This window comes from Athene cunicularia (assembly GCF_003259725.1).
Source record: "Athene cunicularia isolate RWA chromosome 15 unlocalized genomic scaffold, athCun1 chr15_part1, whole genome shotgun sequence".
Taxonomy (NCBI): Eukaryota; Metazoa; Chordata; class Aves; order Strigiformes; family Strigidae; genus Athene; species Athene cunicularia.
The window spans coordinates 13501727-13520689 of record NW_020799121.1 but is presented as its reverse complement, the minus strand read 5'-3'; the positions used below and the strand labels follow the sequence as shown (position 1 = coordinate 13520689).

Below are 18963 nucleotides of genomic sequence, written 5' to 3'. Positions count from 1 at the left end.
TTTTTGCACACCAGAGAATCCACGTGATCAAGGTCTTGTCTAAATACTGTTCCCATCAATAGAAATTGCTATCTAAAAATGCAAGAGTGACTGCTAAGTCACTGAACCATAATATCCAGTGCCACAGGAAAACTGGCATAATTAATCCTGCTATTCACAGAATTGCTGGTTTGAAAAATCTTGAGTCAGGGAGGCTGGTTTAAAGTTTAGTGGATACTCTAGCACTCTTCCAGTCATGCCTTGATCAAGTGTTGGATGTTACACAGATATTTCTAAAAGAAAATAGGATAATCTGAAGCTAGACTGTCTGATACCAAGGATAAAAAGACAGGCAAAAACTGACAGGAACCAGATGTTGGCAAACTAAAACACGGCAGTTTTGTCAAACATGTTGTACTTTCTTCTTTGAAACTATAGATTTATTGAAGAAAACTGTTGTGTAGTGGGATTTTTTTTTTTAATTTTGAATACTAGCTAACAGCCTAATTTAAAAATTCTCACTGGACTTCATTGATATATTTAAGAACTGGGCAGTGGATGGCAAACACCCACCCCACACCCCCCTCAAGAAAAGAAAGTGGTTTGCTTGGCTCCACTGTTGGATATGGTCACTAGTGTGGTTCTCCTTTGAGCTAACTTAGTGCTAATTCTATTCAGTGCTTTGACCCATGCTCTGGAAATAATTGTAAATCATTCCTGATGAAATCTCTGGACAGTCAGAGGGATAAATAACAATATGCATGGAGCAGTCCAGAGGGACTCGTCATTTCACCCCCAGCAGGCCAAGCTGGTGGTTGCATTTTGCATTCAGTGGCCGAGGTAACAGCCATGGGCAGCTCTGCTGGAGATGGTGGCTGAGGAAGATCCGGGAGCTGAAGGGACCGACGAGCAGTTTGTGGGTTGATGTGACAGAAGAGCCAATGAAAATATAAGGTGCTCTAAGCAGTGCTGGCTGTGCTTTTGGTCAGTACTCAAATACTCTAGATAGTTACATCCTTATTTGAAAAACCCACTGGAAACAGTGGTGAGAATTCAGAACACAGCTGCAAGATGACTCAAGCAAGAGAATGTATCTTGCAATAAAAGATTTGAAGAACTCAATCTATTTAATTTACAAAGGGGAAAAAAAAAAGGTGTCTTGCTTAAAACATATGTGTTCCTGCATGGTGAATGCCAGTTGCAGAACAGCTCTGTAATCTTCCAAATAAAAGCATAATGCGAGTCAGTGGCTAGAAGCCACAGTCAAATCTGTTTTCTTTCAAATTTAAATATGTTTCTAACAATGGAGTGATTAACTATGAAAATAGACTGTCAGTGGAAGGATGTTTTCTTGATGGGTATCAGCTCTGATCTAAGATCAGCACATACAGCTTAGCTCAGTACAGTTACAGGGTTAATTACAGATGTAACTGGGTGAAATGCGAAGACCTGTTTCAGGAGAGCCAGAGGAGATGATCTGGTGGTTCCCTCTGGCCTTCAACGGGTGAAGAAATCAGTTAAATAACAATTGCATTTGCCAGCTGGAAATGCTTCCTCTAAATTTTGAGAAACAACAGAAAGAAGATTCTGATTAGTAGATCCCAGGATTTTCAAAGGTGGTATTTGCTTGTCTGGATGGGTTTTTGCTTTTTTGAGTGTTGCGTGTTATGGGTGCTGTGATTTGAGCGGTTCTGAAAATGCCCGGTCCATGTGACAAACACAGAAATATCCCAAGTAATGCTTTCCAGGAGTCACCATAAATAAGGGCTCAGGCAGAAGGGGAAACAGAGCAATTGTTATTCACCTTTTAACTCTGCTCAGCTGGTTGGAGTAAGTGATATTCTTATACCGACAAAGTTTCAGGCAGTGGCTATTCTCTTTACAAAGAGATCTGTATTTTTTAGTGAATACTGTTGAAATAGCAGTCTCATTTTTTTTTAGACCATCTCTTTTTTTTTTTTTTTCCTCCCCCTGAATTACACTGGTTTATTTGTTTCCTACTTCTGCTTACCTTTGAAAATGTGGCTCTACAAAGGTTCTCACGAAGTCCGATGTGCTTTCATCAGGAAGTTTTTAACCACTTCAAGTTTACAAACCTATTTTCCTACTTCGCTTTACATTGCAGCAGATTAATGTGAGTTATAATTTGATAAATGGAATTGAAACATAACACTGGTGAATTCCAAGCAAATTTCCTCACTGCACAATGACCCGTAGCCTAACGGAGATTCTCTGGTGTATTACTGCTTTTTATTTTACAAGCTGACTGTGCTGAGTGTGGTAAATGACTAAAAAAAGGTCTGGCAGTTCTTTTCTCTGATCTATTATTTAGTGACCTGCCTTAGCATGAATGAAGGTCATGGAAAACTTACTTCATGGTAGTGATGCCCTATTTTTCCATATCACTTTTAGAAACTTCTTAACAGATTTTTCTTCCTGTTTCTTTTAGAAACTGGACGGGTTTTTTTTTAGTCCTTCATGGACTACTGGGAAGTAGATCTGCTAGAAAATGCAACTAGGCTTTTGATTAGTTTCTTTTAAATTTTTAAATAATTTTTCTATTATAAATACTATATTTTTTTTTATATTGGTATATATAGTTTAGTGTAATTATATCTTAAATCTCTTTTCCCTTTTAGACCACTAAGTGTAATTCTGTATATGTACAGCAACTTATATTCACAGAAAAGCCTTTCCCATACTATGTTGTACTGTAGCACCTCACATTGTACTACCAAGGGAATAAGTGATTATTTTCTTAAATGCTTTCAGGGTAGGTGTGTTGTCACACACAGAGTACTTAATTGCAGCTGGAGATAAAGACATTGCTTGAGGCAGATTGGAAGTCTTCAGTAGATTCAGGCTTTGGAAAACAATGCTGATTCTGTCTTTAAAACTGAAGACTTTTGCTTAAAACTGAGCAAAACTGTGTATATAACCTTCGTTGATGCTATGAGCACTTTACTGCTACAGTGTACCCTGATTCATACTCCTGGTAAGGATGCACAATTCAATATTTGCAGAAACCAGGAATGTAGTAGCCAGTTATTCAAAGAAGCTTCACTAGGTTTGGAAAAAAACAAAAATTCTTTGGCATTCTTCCTTGCATCTTGTTTTAAAATAACCCTGGTGCCATGGTTACAAGACTAGTCACATTGCTCTTTCTCCTGGGGATCTCACGTTGTGTATCCCCATATGTTCTGGGGATCTGAATTCCTCTATTTGCTGGCTCCCACCGGGCCTTGGGTTGCAGTCCTGGGCACATGCCTGGTGATTGCTGTAGCAGGTGCAGGGGGCACCGGTCATTGCCAAAGCTTTTCTGCCCGATTGCATCTCCTGGTTTGTAATTTGAATGCAACGTCTTCAAAATAAATGCTAGTTTTAACCTAAATAAGGAAGATGAGCAGGGCCAAGGTATGAAACAAAAATATTCTGGACCCAAGTTGAATCTGTATTATCCTGAAGTTAACCATTACTTATCTAGAGATTTATTTACAGTTCGAGTTGGAGGGAACAGATTACAACAGTTTTTCCTGTCTCTGGGAGTCTGTGTGTAGTTCTCCTTTTCCACTACCTTGCTTCAGATAGCTGTTATCTTGCCTTACCCCACTTACGTTTCTATAGAAATGCTTTGTGTGTGTGTGTGTGTTAGTAATTGACTTATGTTGTTTATTTTAAAAAAAATATCCCACAAACCAACCCCTCACCACCACTCTACAAAACGCAGTAAAATTCCTTGGCATGTCTAAACAGTTGCGTAAAAGGAGCTGAGGAATCCCTCTGTGCAGTGGCAAACCTGACTATTGTCTTTGAAGGGATGCTCCTTATCTAGGCCATTGTTCTAGCTTTCCTGTCTAATTTTTTTAATGGGTTTTTTTACAGCCTCTTTTGATTTAACTCTTTATTCAGGCAGACAGTACAAAATTGAATAGGGAAACAGAACGCACAGAACTAACCGGTCTTTTCACCTAAAGATGTCTTCCAAATTTATCTTTAAAGAAAAAATCCAATAAAAAACACCCAAACTTGCTAGAAAAGAAATAAGGAGAAAGTCAACCTGCAAGACCAAGTATGGAGTGCTAGCACAGACAGATGCATGTTTTTCTCTTACGCTGCTCAGTTAAATTTTATGTTTCTACTTAGGTTAATGCTATTTATCCTTTAGAAAAAGTAGGTTATGTCTGAGGATGAATAACGTGTCAACTCTAGAGATAGTTCTTCCCAGGAAATACTTTTAACAAACGTTATATATTCCCTCTTCACCACTGTGCCACAGAGGTCTGCATTCCATGTGACTGTTTTGGCTGGTTACAATTCTTTTTTCTAAGACAGTACTTGTGCTTGTTTTTTGAGAGGGGAAGTTTGTCTGTTCTCTGCCAAGAACACCAAATACCAAACATTCTACTAGTTACTATATTAGGCTGAGTCATGATAACTGTAAACTTTGTGGGTTTTTATTCCATGAAGAGTAATAATTTGCTACAGTGCCACTCACAGCAACATATAAAGGCGATCTGCAGATTAAACGTTTCAAGACTGCCTCTAATGAGAAGGGGACTGCCACTTTAAATATGAAAGATGCCTCTCAGAAGGGTTAATTATTCTTTGCTGAGGTTTGTGTGGATTAGGATTTGTTTTTCTCATCAGCTGAAGCCTTGCATTGCTAACAGAGCTGTTGGCTCTGGGCAGTTGATGAGCCAGAAGGTAGAACACAAATGTGTGTGGCAGCTACTGTGCAGGAACTTAGTACTTTGTGGACACTTAGTGCTTTCCTGTAAGATAATGTCCTCCATTCCTAGATACCTCATGGTTAACCTTTTGTGTGACCACTTCCCAGATGTATTAATATGAATTATCTAGTGTGCTGTGATCATGCACCTTCATTGATGGCATAAGCAGCTTGTTGTTCTCTAGTTATCCTGGGGAGTTCTCCCCAAGAAATAGAATACCTAATGTAAAAATGATATGACATCCTAATTTACTTTTTAGTATATAAAAAGGAAAATTACAGTCTCTGTTAACAGGTTACATCCAAGATCTCTGTCAAGGCTACAAAATACCCCTCATGTGTGCTGGGAAGCACAAGTGGAATAAAAAACGGTGGTCCTGAAAATGTTCATGTTGAATTCAGTGAATCTCTTGAAGAGGCTTTCATTAACATTTGCTTGTTTTAATAATGCCAGAAGCAGGCTGAACAGATTTTCATACAAATAGGGCACAATGTATTGTAATTTTGACCTGCAAGAATCCTGCAGTTCTGGCTCATGGCCCTTCTTGGCAAGTGTCAGCCACACTGAACAGCTTTTGCTTCTTCACTTAATTTAATTCTTCCCTCCCCTGGGCATTATGAAAAGCTGTATCTCACAGCCTTTGCAAGTAATCGGAATGGCTGTAAATATTTAATATTACAAGTTTGAAAACAACTGATTTCTAGTCTTGCATTTAGCAGTGTTTGGGTTTTTTTTGTTTGTTGTTTTCTTTTGTGTTTTTTGAAGTGAAGAAAAGATAAAGAACATGATTCTCTTCACACAAAGAATTCAAATAGCTGTTTGCAAAGTGCTGTGCATCATGCCTGATATTAGTTCTTTTAAATGCAAGAGGGCTGTACTATGTAGTTTCTGTGAACTGTTCCTTAAAGAAAATATGAAAAACTTTTTTCTCATTTCTTTTACTTTTCTTCACAGAATTAGAATAAGAAATAAGCAATTCTTAGAAATCCTTGTTTGCTGATAGAGATCTTTGTGAAACTATAGTACAAATTTATTGCATTCAGTACAGTGGTTATATTGAGTCTTGTTTATATGTATTTTTAATCTTAAAGCCTTATCAAGTCACCTAATAGAACTGTACCCTTTAATCATGACAAATTTCATGAATACCAAATTGGCCAGAACTAAATGCTAGTTATTTTTGGTGTTTGTTGTTTGGTTGGTTTTTTTTCCTGTAAACAGTTTGGTTGTGAAGATCCATTTAACATTAAAACAAACTCCAAGGCAAAAAGAACATGGAGGTTGAAATAAGAACTGGTCACGTCATTCATGTGCTTTGTGAGCATGATTTTACTGAAAGCTTTTTCGCTTTATTTGGTATTTTGATTTGGAAATGCAGTAAATGCAGTTGTATGTCTTATTGCTTTTTAGGTCGGTGGAACAAAAGCTGGAGTTGTGCGTTTCTTGGGAGAAACAGACTTTGCTAAAGGAGAATGGTGTGGAGTAGAACTGGATGAACCTCTGGGAAAGAACGATGGAGCTGTTGCTGGAACAAGGTTAGTCTGCCATCAGATAACAGCTGCCTTAAAGGTTTTGCATCTCTATATTCTATTTTGGTTTTTTTAATATCTTACATGAAATTGTGTATCAAGGGAGGTAAGTAAGCTGTAAACCTGACTGTCTGCTCATGGTGAGGGGGGGATCGTTAGACACTGATTTGAATTTTTTGACGCCTACACATCTCTGAAAGTCTGTATCAACCCCACATTCATGGGATTAGTTGATCTCCTACTCCCATGTGAGTTTTATTCATAGACTGGTAATGGAAAACACAATTTCCTGCTTTTTGACAGTCTGCCTGGATTGAATGCTCAGTTAAGAAAATATCTCTGGGTATGTAATCGCTGAACTTAAGGGAAATCTTTCTGCATTGCAGGAACAGAAAGCTCCTATACCAATATTTGCTTCATTGTAAAGATTAGGAACAGTGTAACGGCTTCCTCCAGTAAGTCACACTTAGAGAGCGTTACTTCACATCACAAGTTAAATTTCTTTCTCATTTGGTATAAGGAACAATCCTTTAATTCATTAAAAAGAGGTTTTACAAGGATAGGTGATCACAAATTAAATTTTAAGTGGCTTTTGTTTATATATAACCAAAGATATATGTTCTTTACAATCAAATATGCATACATGTGTAGATATGTATGTAATAAAATATAAAGCTACTTGATTTAATTAAAATCCGGGTTTTACTTTTAATTCTCTGCTATCACATTTGCTGTTGGCAGCTCAGAGGAATGTATTGAAGAGGAAAGCTATGCATGTTACACTTTGAACCTGAATGGAATTTTTAGGCAACAGAGCTCTAGCTCGAGAGTTTACCCTGTCAAATTTCTGAAGTCTGATATAATCATGCTGTTTCAGTTTCTGAAAGTCCCTGTCCGAATCTAGTATGAAAAAAAAAAAAAATTGCAATGTAATATAGATTAGGTTGTTGCCAGCTGTTACCTGTCGTTTTAATACTTTGAGACTATTGATCTAGAATTCTTAGTGAAGCCAGACCAGGTATCTGAAAAGACAGATGTTAGTACTCTAATCTGTCTGCTTTGCTTTCTTTAAAGGTATTTTCAGTGTCAGCCAAAATACGGTTTGTTTGCTCCAGTCCACAAAGTTACGAAGATTGGATTCCCATCAACCACACCAGCGAAAGCAAAGACAGCTGTCCGAAAAGTGATTGCAACTCCCACAGCCCTGAAACGGAGTCCAAGTGCATCTTCCCTGAGCTCTCTCAGTTCTGTGGCATCTTCAGTAAGCAGCAAGCCAAGCCGTACAGGACTAGTAAGCTTCTTTTTCTATTGCATGCTTTACGTTCCCAAGCAGGAATCCACGTGGCACTTGCCTGTGGTCTACTTGTGTAAATTGAGAATAGAACAGATCTTGGGCAGAGCGCATTATGCATTTAATTGTGCTCTCTTTTTCCCTCAAAGCATGCATGAAGGAAGGAAATCTTAGCTAGCCCTGAAGAAGAGCTGAATATTTGAGTATTTAAACTTACAAAGTTAATTCGGGCTAACCGAGTTATCGCAATAAGAAAGGGGCTTGTGGTGCCAACAAACTGAAAAGGCATCAGTGTTCTCTGACTGGAATGTTCATTTAGTTGTTAATTTTCCTAGCACTGCCTCTGTCATATGGGGTTTGTGTTTGAGGATCTGGTACGCGCTAAAGCTTCCATAGATCAATCTTGATTTATTAATCAGGAAGCTTCAAATTGTCTAAAACGTAAAAGGTTTTCTTTTACTGTTAAAGAGATGAGTCAGCTGAGATACAGAAGAATTAATTGTCAAGACTTTGCTGACAAAAAGCCTCTTTCTTTTATTTTAGATTTGGTTTTAATCCTATGAATTCATAAAAACTAAATGTAGCAAAGTACAGTGGCTCAGGCGAATTCTAACACAGTACTAATTCCACCTAATACACTTACTATGGATTCTTTTAAAATTACTCTGTTACATAAGTGTCCTAGTCTTGGGTTGCAGCAGTAAACCAGAAATCTTCTGGGAAAGCTGAATTTTAAAAAGTCTCTCTTTTAAGGCAATTAAAAGCAGAGCAATAATTGTTTTTTTTTCCAGAGTCACCCTAGTTTTTTACTTTTTTAAAACCGAAGTACATAAATATATCTAATTAAAAAGAGATCCCTTGTAACTCCCACGAACGTGGAACCACTTAGCTGGCACGCTGTCCCACTGACCAGCAGGTGCAGAACAGAGGTGACTTATTGTACTCCTTCAACACTGGCACAGATTACAAGCAAACAGAGGTCGGCAGTTGGTCAGGGCAACAGGGTTAACACCACAGAAAGCATAGGGGGTTTTTATTTGGCACAAGCAGTGGGAGTTTATTACTTGAATTCACTCTGGCAGTTGCACTTCTAGCTGCAGAGTGCCCCCTAGTTTGAAATCGCAGCATTACCATGTGGTGCTACCTCAGGTTCAGGGCAGGCTTTGGGAGTCGATGGTGAGGCATTAATATGGACTCGACATTTGATTTGGTATGCTATGATACTCTAAGAAGCAAGAGAGTACAGTCAGACATTGTAAATGTCTACAGTGTATTTGCTTATTTTGCCTCTGTGTTGTTCCCCAGGGCTTCTGCATGTTTTGGGCCGTAAAATACAAAGTTTCTGTAATGCATTGTTTCTGGAATTACACTCTCAGCTTTCTTCCAACTCTTTCTCTAAGGCAACATGAGCATTTAGATACTATCCAAGTTAAAAAGAGTGTCAAAATAATTCTGATGCTTTTTTTTTTGTTTTAAAGTTAAGCTGCTGAAGAAAGAGGATTTCCCAAAATCGTTTTTGACACAGCAGATTTTCTTACTCCAGTTTCTAGAAAATTTGTAACTTACCTGGAAATTGCTGGGCTCCTACATAGTCATCTCATTTATTCAAGGCTGTTGTTGTTTTCTTCTTCCTGTGTAAGAAAAACAACCATCAGAGTAGATGATCTAATGATTTAAGAGAGCTGCCTGGTGCAATCTGTATTATCGCTAAGTCTGAAGGACGTTGGTGTTTCTCTGAAATCTTCTGGAGTTCTTTTGGAATCAGGAATTAAGTTTGATTCAAAGAGATAAGAGTCGTTAAAAAGCAATACGTTCTGAAATGAGATATCTTCTAGAAACTGAGAGGATCTGAAACAACTGATCGAAGCATCAAAGTGGAAGATGGTTTATTCTGTCTCGTACCTTTTCAGTCACTTGCTACAGCATTTGCAATGGACTGTAGATGTGTCATTCAAGGCTGTGAGTAGGCAAGTTAGAAAGGTTGTGTGGCAATCATAACAGAAGGGGAAGAGTGTTTTTGTGATGACGGGAGGATACGTCCGTGTTATGCTTTCTGTTGGGGATGTTGTCCCATGCCAGCATTCTAGGCTGTGTGTGACAATTATATTTCAACATTTTTGAGCTCTGAAAGGATCAGAGAAGAAATGTGCTCCTGTTCTTGGTCAATACTATTAGACAGAGCTAAAGGTTAACATAACAGAAGAGCAAGCCTTCATTTATTGGTTTTTGCTTTACATAAGGCTTTAACTGAGATGTCATTCTCATTTAATACTTAGACAAATTTCTGAGCTGTTAAGCTTAAAGTTAGTTTTTATAAGATGCATTGGATTTTTTTGGTTCAGTTTTTGCTGTTTTCACAACTCTTTCTCACTTTAACTACATCATTTCAGTTTATTATCTTTCCCTTCTAGCTCAAAAACTCTTGAGGAAGTAGAAAACAGGGTCGTGCTGAATTTTCACTCACACTGTTTCTATTCAGTGGAGCAGAGATCGTGCTAAGTTAAGGAAAACCCTAAGATTCATTTTCCTATAGTTATCCGGACTGATTCATTTTTGTCTGTACTCTTTAAGCTTAATCTTTTAGATCTTTTTTTCCAGAAGCAATTTAATTCCAAGTGATATAAACATATGTTTTAATCTTTGCCAATTGTTCTTCACAAGGTTTTAGATGTAAGGCTGGCTTTTCTAGGTCTAGTAAATACTTTTTATCCTGGACGTTTTATTGCCATAGCAGAGGTGCAAAATGCTAGTTGGAGTTCCAAAAGATTTTGATAAACAATTTGGAAATGTCATACTGTTGCTGGTGACCCAAGATGATGACTTGGTAACTAGAGGCACAATGTTTTTAACTTGCTAAAAGGCTGCCTTTTTTTTTTTTTTTTTTTTTTTTGGGGGGGGGGGGTTTTTTTTTTAATGCAAAAAGGTGCTTAGAAACATAATGAGCTAGGCTTTGTGTGAGTCTACTAAGCACACCTTTATAGAGTCCAGCCTTTTGTTTTCACTTCAACCCTTCTGTCTCCTACACACTACCTGCTGATTGCTAGAAAGCGGTCTTACTACACATGTATGGCCATTGTTAAATTCTAGAAAATAAAGTAATTTAAATGGAAACAGAGAGTGTACAATATAGCACAGAAGGCATTTGCTTTACTAACCCAACGTTTGTAGAGTCTGGAGATCTCCTTTGTTTTCACTTGATACAGAATGATTTTTAACTAACTTACTTTGTGAAGTTGACAGAAACGTCTTCCCGGTATGCAAGAAAAATTTCTGGTACCACAGCCCTGCAGGAGGCACTGAAGGAGAAGCAGCAACACATTGAACAGCTCCTGGCAGAAAGGGACCTGGAGAGGGCAGAAGTTGCAAAAGCAACCAGTCACGTAGGGGAAATAGAGCAGGAATTAGCACTTGTTCGTGATGGACATGACCGGGTAAGAGTGGTGTTGCTGTTCTTAAAATAGAGGCTTTAAGACAATTCACTTGATTTCAGAAATGGTGTTTTCTTCTTGAAAAGGTCTGGGAGTACGAGGTGCTGTTCTAAAACTAAAGCAGTCCACACCTATGAGATCTTCCTTGTGGGAGCTCTGGCTTGATGAGATAGCGGGTGCATTTCATTTAACTAATGCCGGTTGAACTTCTCTACGCATCTCAATAAGTGATGGTTTTCTTTTATTACATGCATATTTGAATATGATAACATCCGGTGCCTTGGCCCATCGCTTTACCAAATTGTGATCACTGAGGTATAGATACATAACTTGGAAAAAATTTCCAAGATTTTTTTCTTATTCTTCCTGCTAATTAGCATGTACTGGAGATGGAGGCAAAAATGGACCAGCTACGAGCTATGGTGGAAGCTGCTGATAGGGAGAAAGTGGAGCTTCTCAATCAACTTGAGGAAGAGAAAAGGTAACTGAAAACTGTCTATATTAGTATAACTCCATTAAAAAATAAACTTTGCATTAAAAGCAAATGCTGTGGTAACTTTGAAATATGAAACACATTTCAAATAATGCAGATTCGGGCAATTATTGTGTGAAATTGTATCACAGTTTCTTAAAATTAATAATAAAAAAGAAACTCTCTTAAATTTGAGAAGGGAAAGCCAGAGAAAGTGGATTTTGTTAGAAGCTGTAACTATTGTTCATGCAAGTCATTCCTTTTATTATTGCTTTCTGTTATGAAGGATTTTAATCCTACTCATGTGAAATGAATGGATCATGCCTGATCTTCTTGAAACACTCTTCTTCCACTTCAAAAATGAAGATTTTGATAATCTCATTTCCTGACAGTGTTGGATTAAGAATTTACAGTTCTCTTGTGAATAATGTACTACTACTTGTCATGTACTTCTAGGTAGGGTCTCTATTTTACAGGAAAATCACCAAAGCCATTAATTTTAGTGCCTTTTCCAATTGCCTTTTGAAATCACTTGAAGAAAAGAACTGAGATTAACACATAAGTAAAGTAAAGTTAGGAAAGGAAATAATCTGATAAATTATTGGGACAAGGTTAAGTGAGGAAATAATCTGATGGATCGTTTTGGTGGATTTGGAATGCTTTTGAAAAGTGAGAGTCTATTTAGAAAACCCATTGTGAGTCTGCGCTGTAGGCCTGCGTGCGCCCCTGAAATCAGTCAGATGTCAAGCTCTCTGAAAGGCCTCCTTAAAACTAGAAATCGGAGATGAGAAAAATGGTAAACCCTGGGCAATTCCTTTGCAGTTTTTATGGGACCCACTCTAGCTGAATTTTTAAAACAAACAGTAGAGTTAGGTCTGGAATTATTTGTCTGTTTGCTATGAAATAATGTAGTGGACTTTTAAAATTTTTTTGGGGAAAAAAAATAAATAAAAAGGACAGCTTTGCAGCACCTCAGGTAGCCTGGCTGCGGACCTGCTTTTGCTGAATGCCAGGTCAGTGGGGGTCTGTTTTACTGCAATCCTCCATGGCCTTGAGCTCACCTTCAGCATGTTGCTAGGCAGCGTGGCAGTGCCGCTCTGCGCCTGCTACTCGTTCACCAAAGTGACATCCTGCAGTCAGGAAAGCATTTCACAGCTTCAGCAGCGTAATATTTTTCCTTCCTCCTAACCACTCTAGGCTTATTTACTTTGAAAGTTCTCTGTCATATGTATTCAAGTCAGTCTCCAGTGACTCAAAGTCAAATAATCTTTAATCCGCTGTTTTCCAAAGCACATTGGTGAGACCTATTTCCAGTAATTTCTTACTGGTTTTTTATTTTAGACATCCATCACTTGTAACTCCCTTTGATGCAATGATTTCTACATCTGTCAGCCAAGCTGTGGGCACCAGCAATATGTGTAATTCAAAGGAAAGAAGACATGCCTTGTCTCTTCCTTTGCAACATCTTACAGTGTTGAAAGGGTCAAGGAGAAAAGGAGATCTGGCCCCTTGTTCGTTGGGGTATACCAGAGTCGCAGGAGGGAAGAAATAACTTTTTACAAATATTGTCAGATAATAGCTTCTCACTTCTATCTTCTCATTCTAAGACTCCTCTATAGGCAGGACATGTCAGTGTTGTTGCTTGCACTCCCATTCTGCATCTTGCAGTTCATCTGGACACCTTATCGTGTTTGATTTTGATGCAAGTTGATCAGCACAGTTTTAGAAGGCCTGTGGGTATCTTGGATGTGCCCTAACTTTCTGACTGTGTTTTAGGTGAATGGTAGAATAATACTAAATGTGAGATCAAACTGTTCATTTAGGTGACCTCTTTTGAGGACGTGCAGAAGGGTGAAAGAATGAGAGAATCAATGACGACGTAAAGGTTTTCTTTTTCTCTCATCAGGAAAGGCAACAAAATTCTTTATAGAACAGCAGGAAGACTGATGCCCTACTTTGTCAGTGGTTGTGTTTCAAAGACAATGGCTTTCCTTCTCGCCGATGCGAGAGATTTCTCCTTAGTGTTTCTTGCAGTTTGCTGGCACAATCAGAATCTTGTCACTGTAGTTCTGATTTCCACTGAAAAGTCAGCTTGAAAGTATTTTCTTTCAAAGTTATCTGAATTTTAATAAATTGTCCCCACAGGAAAGTTGAAGACCTTCAGTTCCGTGTGGAAGAAGAATCCATTACCAAAGGAGACCTAGAGGTAAAACATCTCCAGCTTTGTAAACAGGGTGTAGTAGGACACAGAAACACAGTCAGTTCAGATTACGTGTCCTGTTCTCCAGAAGAGAAAGGCAGGAATGATTAATAGATGCAATTCCAAGTACATGCAAAGCACATGAAAGAGATTCCCGGTTCTGCAGTCCATGAGTAAGCGACCTGTCCTGAAACTACAGGATTGCACCCTTAATTCAGTTACACACTTTGACAAGGGTTGTACTGTGAAATGGCTGTAGTTGTTTCAAGTAATTAAGTTAATTCAGAGAAAACTCTTTTCGATGCTTTATTTTGTATCTTACTCATGTTTCTGAAATTGCTTAAAAGTAACCACCACCAGCAAATCATTTTGAAGTCATGAAATTGCAAGTTAATATTTATACCTTTGAAAATTAGTATTGAAGACGAGTCCTGTTTGTCTTCAGTCAATTTTTTGAATAATCCCTCTGCTTTCCTTAGGGAAGAATGATTAGCAAAGAATGTTTTGTCCTGAGAGTTACTGTACACAAAATCTAAACAGCAATTAATGTGTGCAGTTTTTATTTCTGCTGTTAGCATAACTATAATGTTGGGCCAAAACACAGTACGTTGTTATACAAACAGAATAGGAAAAATTTAATGAAGGTTTACTCTCAGATATTCAAATCCTGCCAATTTTTATCCCATATTTCAAATTAAAAAGAAAGATACTTTTTTATTGTTCTACTATGTTGTTGTCTAATCAGAAAAATGTTAGAACTTCTTGCACAGCATAAAGTACAAACTTAATTAACTCGTGTTCCTGTAAACCAGTTATGATCAAAGTGCTAGCCTTACGAGAAGTATTCATTTCATATAACATTTCTTTTATTTTAGTCTTCCATTCATTTTAAGATACCTATCTAGATTCCTCATAGAATGCTTCTTTTATTGTTTAGTCCATGGAAAAATTTTAATTTTTTATTTTATGTTAAATCAGTTGATAGTCATGGCAAACCATCTTAAAGACTCTGGTTTGTCAAGATGCATAACTACAAGAGTTTAAACTGAATTTAAGGTAATGAAACTGTTGTTTGTGTTGGAATGGTAGTGCTAAGTCTACAGGTGAAATATTTTTGTTTGTTTGTGTTTTTTAATTTTACTGATAGCGAAAGAGGCAGATTTCGGAAGACCCAGAAAATGTAAGAGGGCACTTAACTGTGCAGAGACATCCCCTGTTAACAGATTGTGTGCAGAAAATGCTTATACTTATTCACTAACTGCATAATCTGTTATTGAAACATTGACTCTAGTATTTGTGTGCATGTTGCTTTCAGAGCAATTACAACATTTATCAGAAAGAATGTGTGTAATGACTAAACGTTGTAATCCCCATTAACTGAAGAGAGGGCGAATGTGTCATTAGAATTCTTTAGGGTCAAAATCTTTGCAACTAATTGAAGAGTAGAGGAGCTTGTAGAAAATGACTGTCTGGGATGTTGTAATGTCTTTCATTTAAATGCAGGATTTTAGCTGTTTTCTTCACAAAATTCTGCATGCTTTCCTATGAGCTCCTACTGCTGTTCAATAGATGCAGTATGCAATTAGCCAATTAAATTTTTCTGAAGAAAAGAATTGGTATATTCCACACCTTCCCTTATCTTTTTTGACATGAAATGCTAATAAGGGGAGAGATGATTTCAAATATCTGAAGAATTAGGGTGCAAAGCTGTCTGGTTTTACTATATCTTCACGTAGCTTCTCTTCAAATTGTGTAGGAAGAAATATGCTACTGAATAATAGAAATTACCTTACAAGACGTTTAAGTAACCCTCCTGCTTCCATAGCTCAGAATAGTGGAATTTAAAAGCCCTCTCTTTGATTGGACTCAGGAAAATTTATCCCAGGTTGCCTCCTCCGCTGCATCCCCAGCCCAAATAGGAAGTTCTCAAGACTAAAACTGGTTTCCTGCTGTGCGTTCTTAGGTGGTCCTTTTGCGAAGCTACTTCAGCGATCTGGGTCTCCTCTATTCTTCCAATTGGGCTCACGGTGTGTTAGAAGTAAATCTGCATGTGCCCTTCCTTGCTCTTGTTTTGTGCACTCCTTGTTTAATCCTATCTACTCCCGATTTCCCTATTCTAATTTTTCCATGCAAAATTGACATCTTCACTCTCTAAAGGAGAGGAGTGGGTGATCGCTTAGTCTCCAGGCTAATGCTTCATGATCTCAGTCGTGTTCTGTGATTGTTACCCCAGCACGAAGGGAGTGAAGGTTGTCTTGCCCCTATCCTAGAACTGATTATCAGCATTTATGGCTTCAGCACAATCTCACAGTTTGACCCAAAGATGGAGAATTAAGCAGTAAGGTTTATTTTGAACTGAAAGAGGAGCTAGAATACACAAGTGCTGAAAATAGCAGATGACTCGTTTCTGGAGTTTATTCAAGCAGAATTCTTTGAGGTTCAAGGCAGAGTAAGGCTCGACTCATTTCTATACCACTCTTGATCTGACTGTGAAGCTTTGGAGAAGGTGAAGATGCTTCCTTTGTTGGTGGTGGTTGTGGTTTTTTATTTTCTGTTTTTCTTTTCTATCCAAGTGAAGGTTTGCAATCAAATTCTTTTCTTCTTTTTGTACTGTTCTGCTCTTCTCAGTTTACTGTGTTCTGGGTTTCCTCAAAGCAGAACATAATCATTAAGATAATTTCTCTCTAGATAATCAGGAGAGAAATTTGAGTGATTCAAAATTTTGCAGTGATTTTTTTCCTCAGGGAAACCAGAGCGTGTCCCTTGGAAGTCAGAATTCTTTAAAGAAATAATCCCTCGTGCCCTAAATGGGAGAAAAGATGTTCACCAAAGATCTCTGGAGGTTTTTTTTTTAATCTTTTATTTCCATTTTGGTAGGGTTTTAATTTATTTTCTTTTGTAATATATAAGAGATGGGATTAAAAAAGCCCCCAGTAATCAGTGATGGTATAGCTGAGCTTTGCAGCAGTAAAGCAATGTCTGTAAAATTAATGATCAAAGTGTTTGGGGTTTTATGTAACGTAGAAAAACTTAAACTAGCTTATTTTGCAAAGTCATGCAGGGAGAATTCTGCAACTATCAGGTTTGGGGTTTCTTGGTTTTATTAGATTCCTTTGAATTAGAGCAAGGAAGTTATGAATATTCAATTTCAAAAAATAGATTACTTTTCAGGCTTACAGTTTTGTTGTGGATCAGAACTAATACTAACCTGTCTCAGAGAGAAGACTCAATTATAATGTTATTTCCCTTAGAATACTTAGCTCCGTTTTCAAAGGCTGTGGGAGGCAAAAACAATAGTCCATGTTCTCGTGGGGTTTTTTTTTCCCCCATATACACTGAAGATCTTCTACTGATAGAGAAACAAATCTGATACAGAATTTAAAAACAAGACGAATCTAAGAAGCAACTTTTAGTATTAGTAGATTTTAGTATTTTGGACCTATTAACTATATAGTAAAAGGGTCGACTGTTTTCAACTGGAAAAAACATTTAAAAAATTAAACATCCAGATATCTGCATCCTTTTGGGAAAGAAGATAATCTGATGTCCAGAGGAATACTGTGTTTGGAGGAAAAGAGCCCTGAAGGAAAACGAGAGGCTCATCCCCATCCCACTTGCTCTGCAGAGACTACATAAGATCTTTTAACTGCTGCAGCTGGTTTGGAGGCAGTACTAATCAGCTTGTCACTCTATAAATAACACAGTTCTGTAAGGATTTTTAAATATCATATTGCAAAGATCAGAGAAGCAGCAGTGTCCTGCCAGCTGTGCACACGCTGCTGCACTGCGGTTTTGGCATGAGTGTGGCTGTGGAATTATTCACACATCTTCCTGCCTTTTTGGATTCTTTCAATCCAGCGTTCAGTGGGTAGCTCTTTGGGTTGCAGGACTCTTCTTCTGTTAATAGTAGTTTGTAGGGTTTGGGGGTTACTGTGTTACTTTGTTCTGCAGTAAATTAACTGTGACAGTTAAGCTGTGTGGCGAATTTTCATCAAGACTGATGGATGCAACTTCTTGGGTTAATAAACACATCTTCAACTTCATTCAGTCTTCTTCTGGACATCCACCTGACTCTTAATGTGGGCAAGCCTTGTAAAGCTCCTCTTTTTGGAAAAGACACTGTGAAGCAACAACAGACTTTCATAATCCTTTCAGTTTAGATTGTTTAGTAAATTTAAACTAATAGTGACCTGCCAGACCTGACACAGTACTCGAATCTGGGCACTTCAGAACTAAGCATGGCACCTGGTTCTTACCTCTTTGTATTTCTTTTTTCTCCTCCTCACCCCTCACCTTTTCCCCGCTTCAGAGGTGCAAGGCACATTTGAACTAGCTGCTGGACTTTACTTCCATCTCTCAAACTTCAAGCTTTCTTGCAGGCCTCTGGGAGTATCTGGGTATCAAGCCAGAATATCCAGTATTCTGTGTTCTTGCTAAAAATTCTACCTCCTTGTAAGAAGAAGACAGAAAGTACCTACTCAGTTTCATCTGCTTCCTGCTTCTCTTGAGGAACTTATTAAAATTACAAATATTTTTTTTTCCTTACTTCCACATCTTGTTTAATGTATTTAGACTTAAGTAACTATAGAGCAACCAGACAGATTCACTTTTTTACCTGGTTTTGGAGAATCTTATTTGTTGCTTGTTTTCTTCCTGAAAAAGGAGGAGGAGGAAGAACTAGGAGGCTTCTGCAGTTACAGACAACTATTTTCTTTCTATTCAAATAATTCATACCGTAGTGACAAATGAACCTTAATGTTTCCAGGTCTTGGCCAAAAAGGATTTTTATGGCTGAGATTTGAGATACAGCTACTATTTAAAAAAAAAAAAAAAAAGTTGAAAAGTTTTGATTTGCCACATGAGCTTCAGTGGTGAATTTTTCTCCCCTGGTTAATAAATAAATAATTTCTAAAATAAGACCAGTACATTGAAGAAAAAGGTTAGTGAGATGACAAGGAAAGGGACTTACTATCCTGTTAGAACAGATACAGATATATATACACATATATTTTTTACATAACTATTCTAATTTGTGCTGAAAACTTCATGTACTGATAAATAACTTCTACTTGGCTGCATGAAACTTTTTTGTTCATGTTTCTTTGTTTGTGATTTTCTTTTTTACATTTTTTTTTTTTTTTTTTTTTTTACACGTCAGTCCATTTACACTTTCAGTCCATCTTTCTCATCCATAGCATTTCCCTGTTCATTTTATCCACTGCATCTTCTCTGCTCATCATTGGTAGAAGATTCTGGCAGCACGGCCTGCATGTGGCTCCCTCCTCTTGTGCTGGCATGTGATGGTGGCACCGTTGTGTTCTCTTCCTTTCCCTT

At 37.7% G+C, this 18963-nt stretch overlaps 1 protein-coding gene across 12 annotated transcripts in view; it reads left to right on the top strand.

Moving 5' to 3' along the window:
- Window positions 1–18963, top strand: part of CLIP1 (CAP-Gly domain containing linker protein 1) — a 71209-nt gene that overhangs the window by 20264 nt on the left and 31982 nt on the right. For 6 of the 12 annotated variants that reach the window (XM_026859502.1, XM_026859505.1, XM_026859497.1 and 3 more), the window contains exons 4-9: window positions 6120–6244; window positions 7313–7529; window positions 10763–10960; window positions 11335–11438; window positions 13575–13635; window positions 14777–14809. In XM_026859502.1, the coding sequence (XP_026715303.1) occupies window positions 6120–6244; window positions 7313–7529; window positions 10763–10960; window positions 11335–11438; window positions 13575–13635; window positions 14777–14809 (738 nt within the window). The remainder of the gene's footprint in view (window positions 1–6119; window positions 6245–7312; window positions 7530–10762; window positions 10961–11334; window positions 11439–13574; window positions 13636–14776; window positions 14810–18963) is intronic. The other 6 variants (XM_026859500.1, XM_026859506.1, XM_026859509.1 and 3 more) reach the window with 2 other exon arrangements.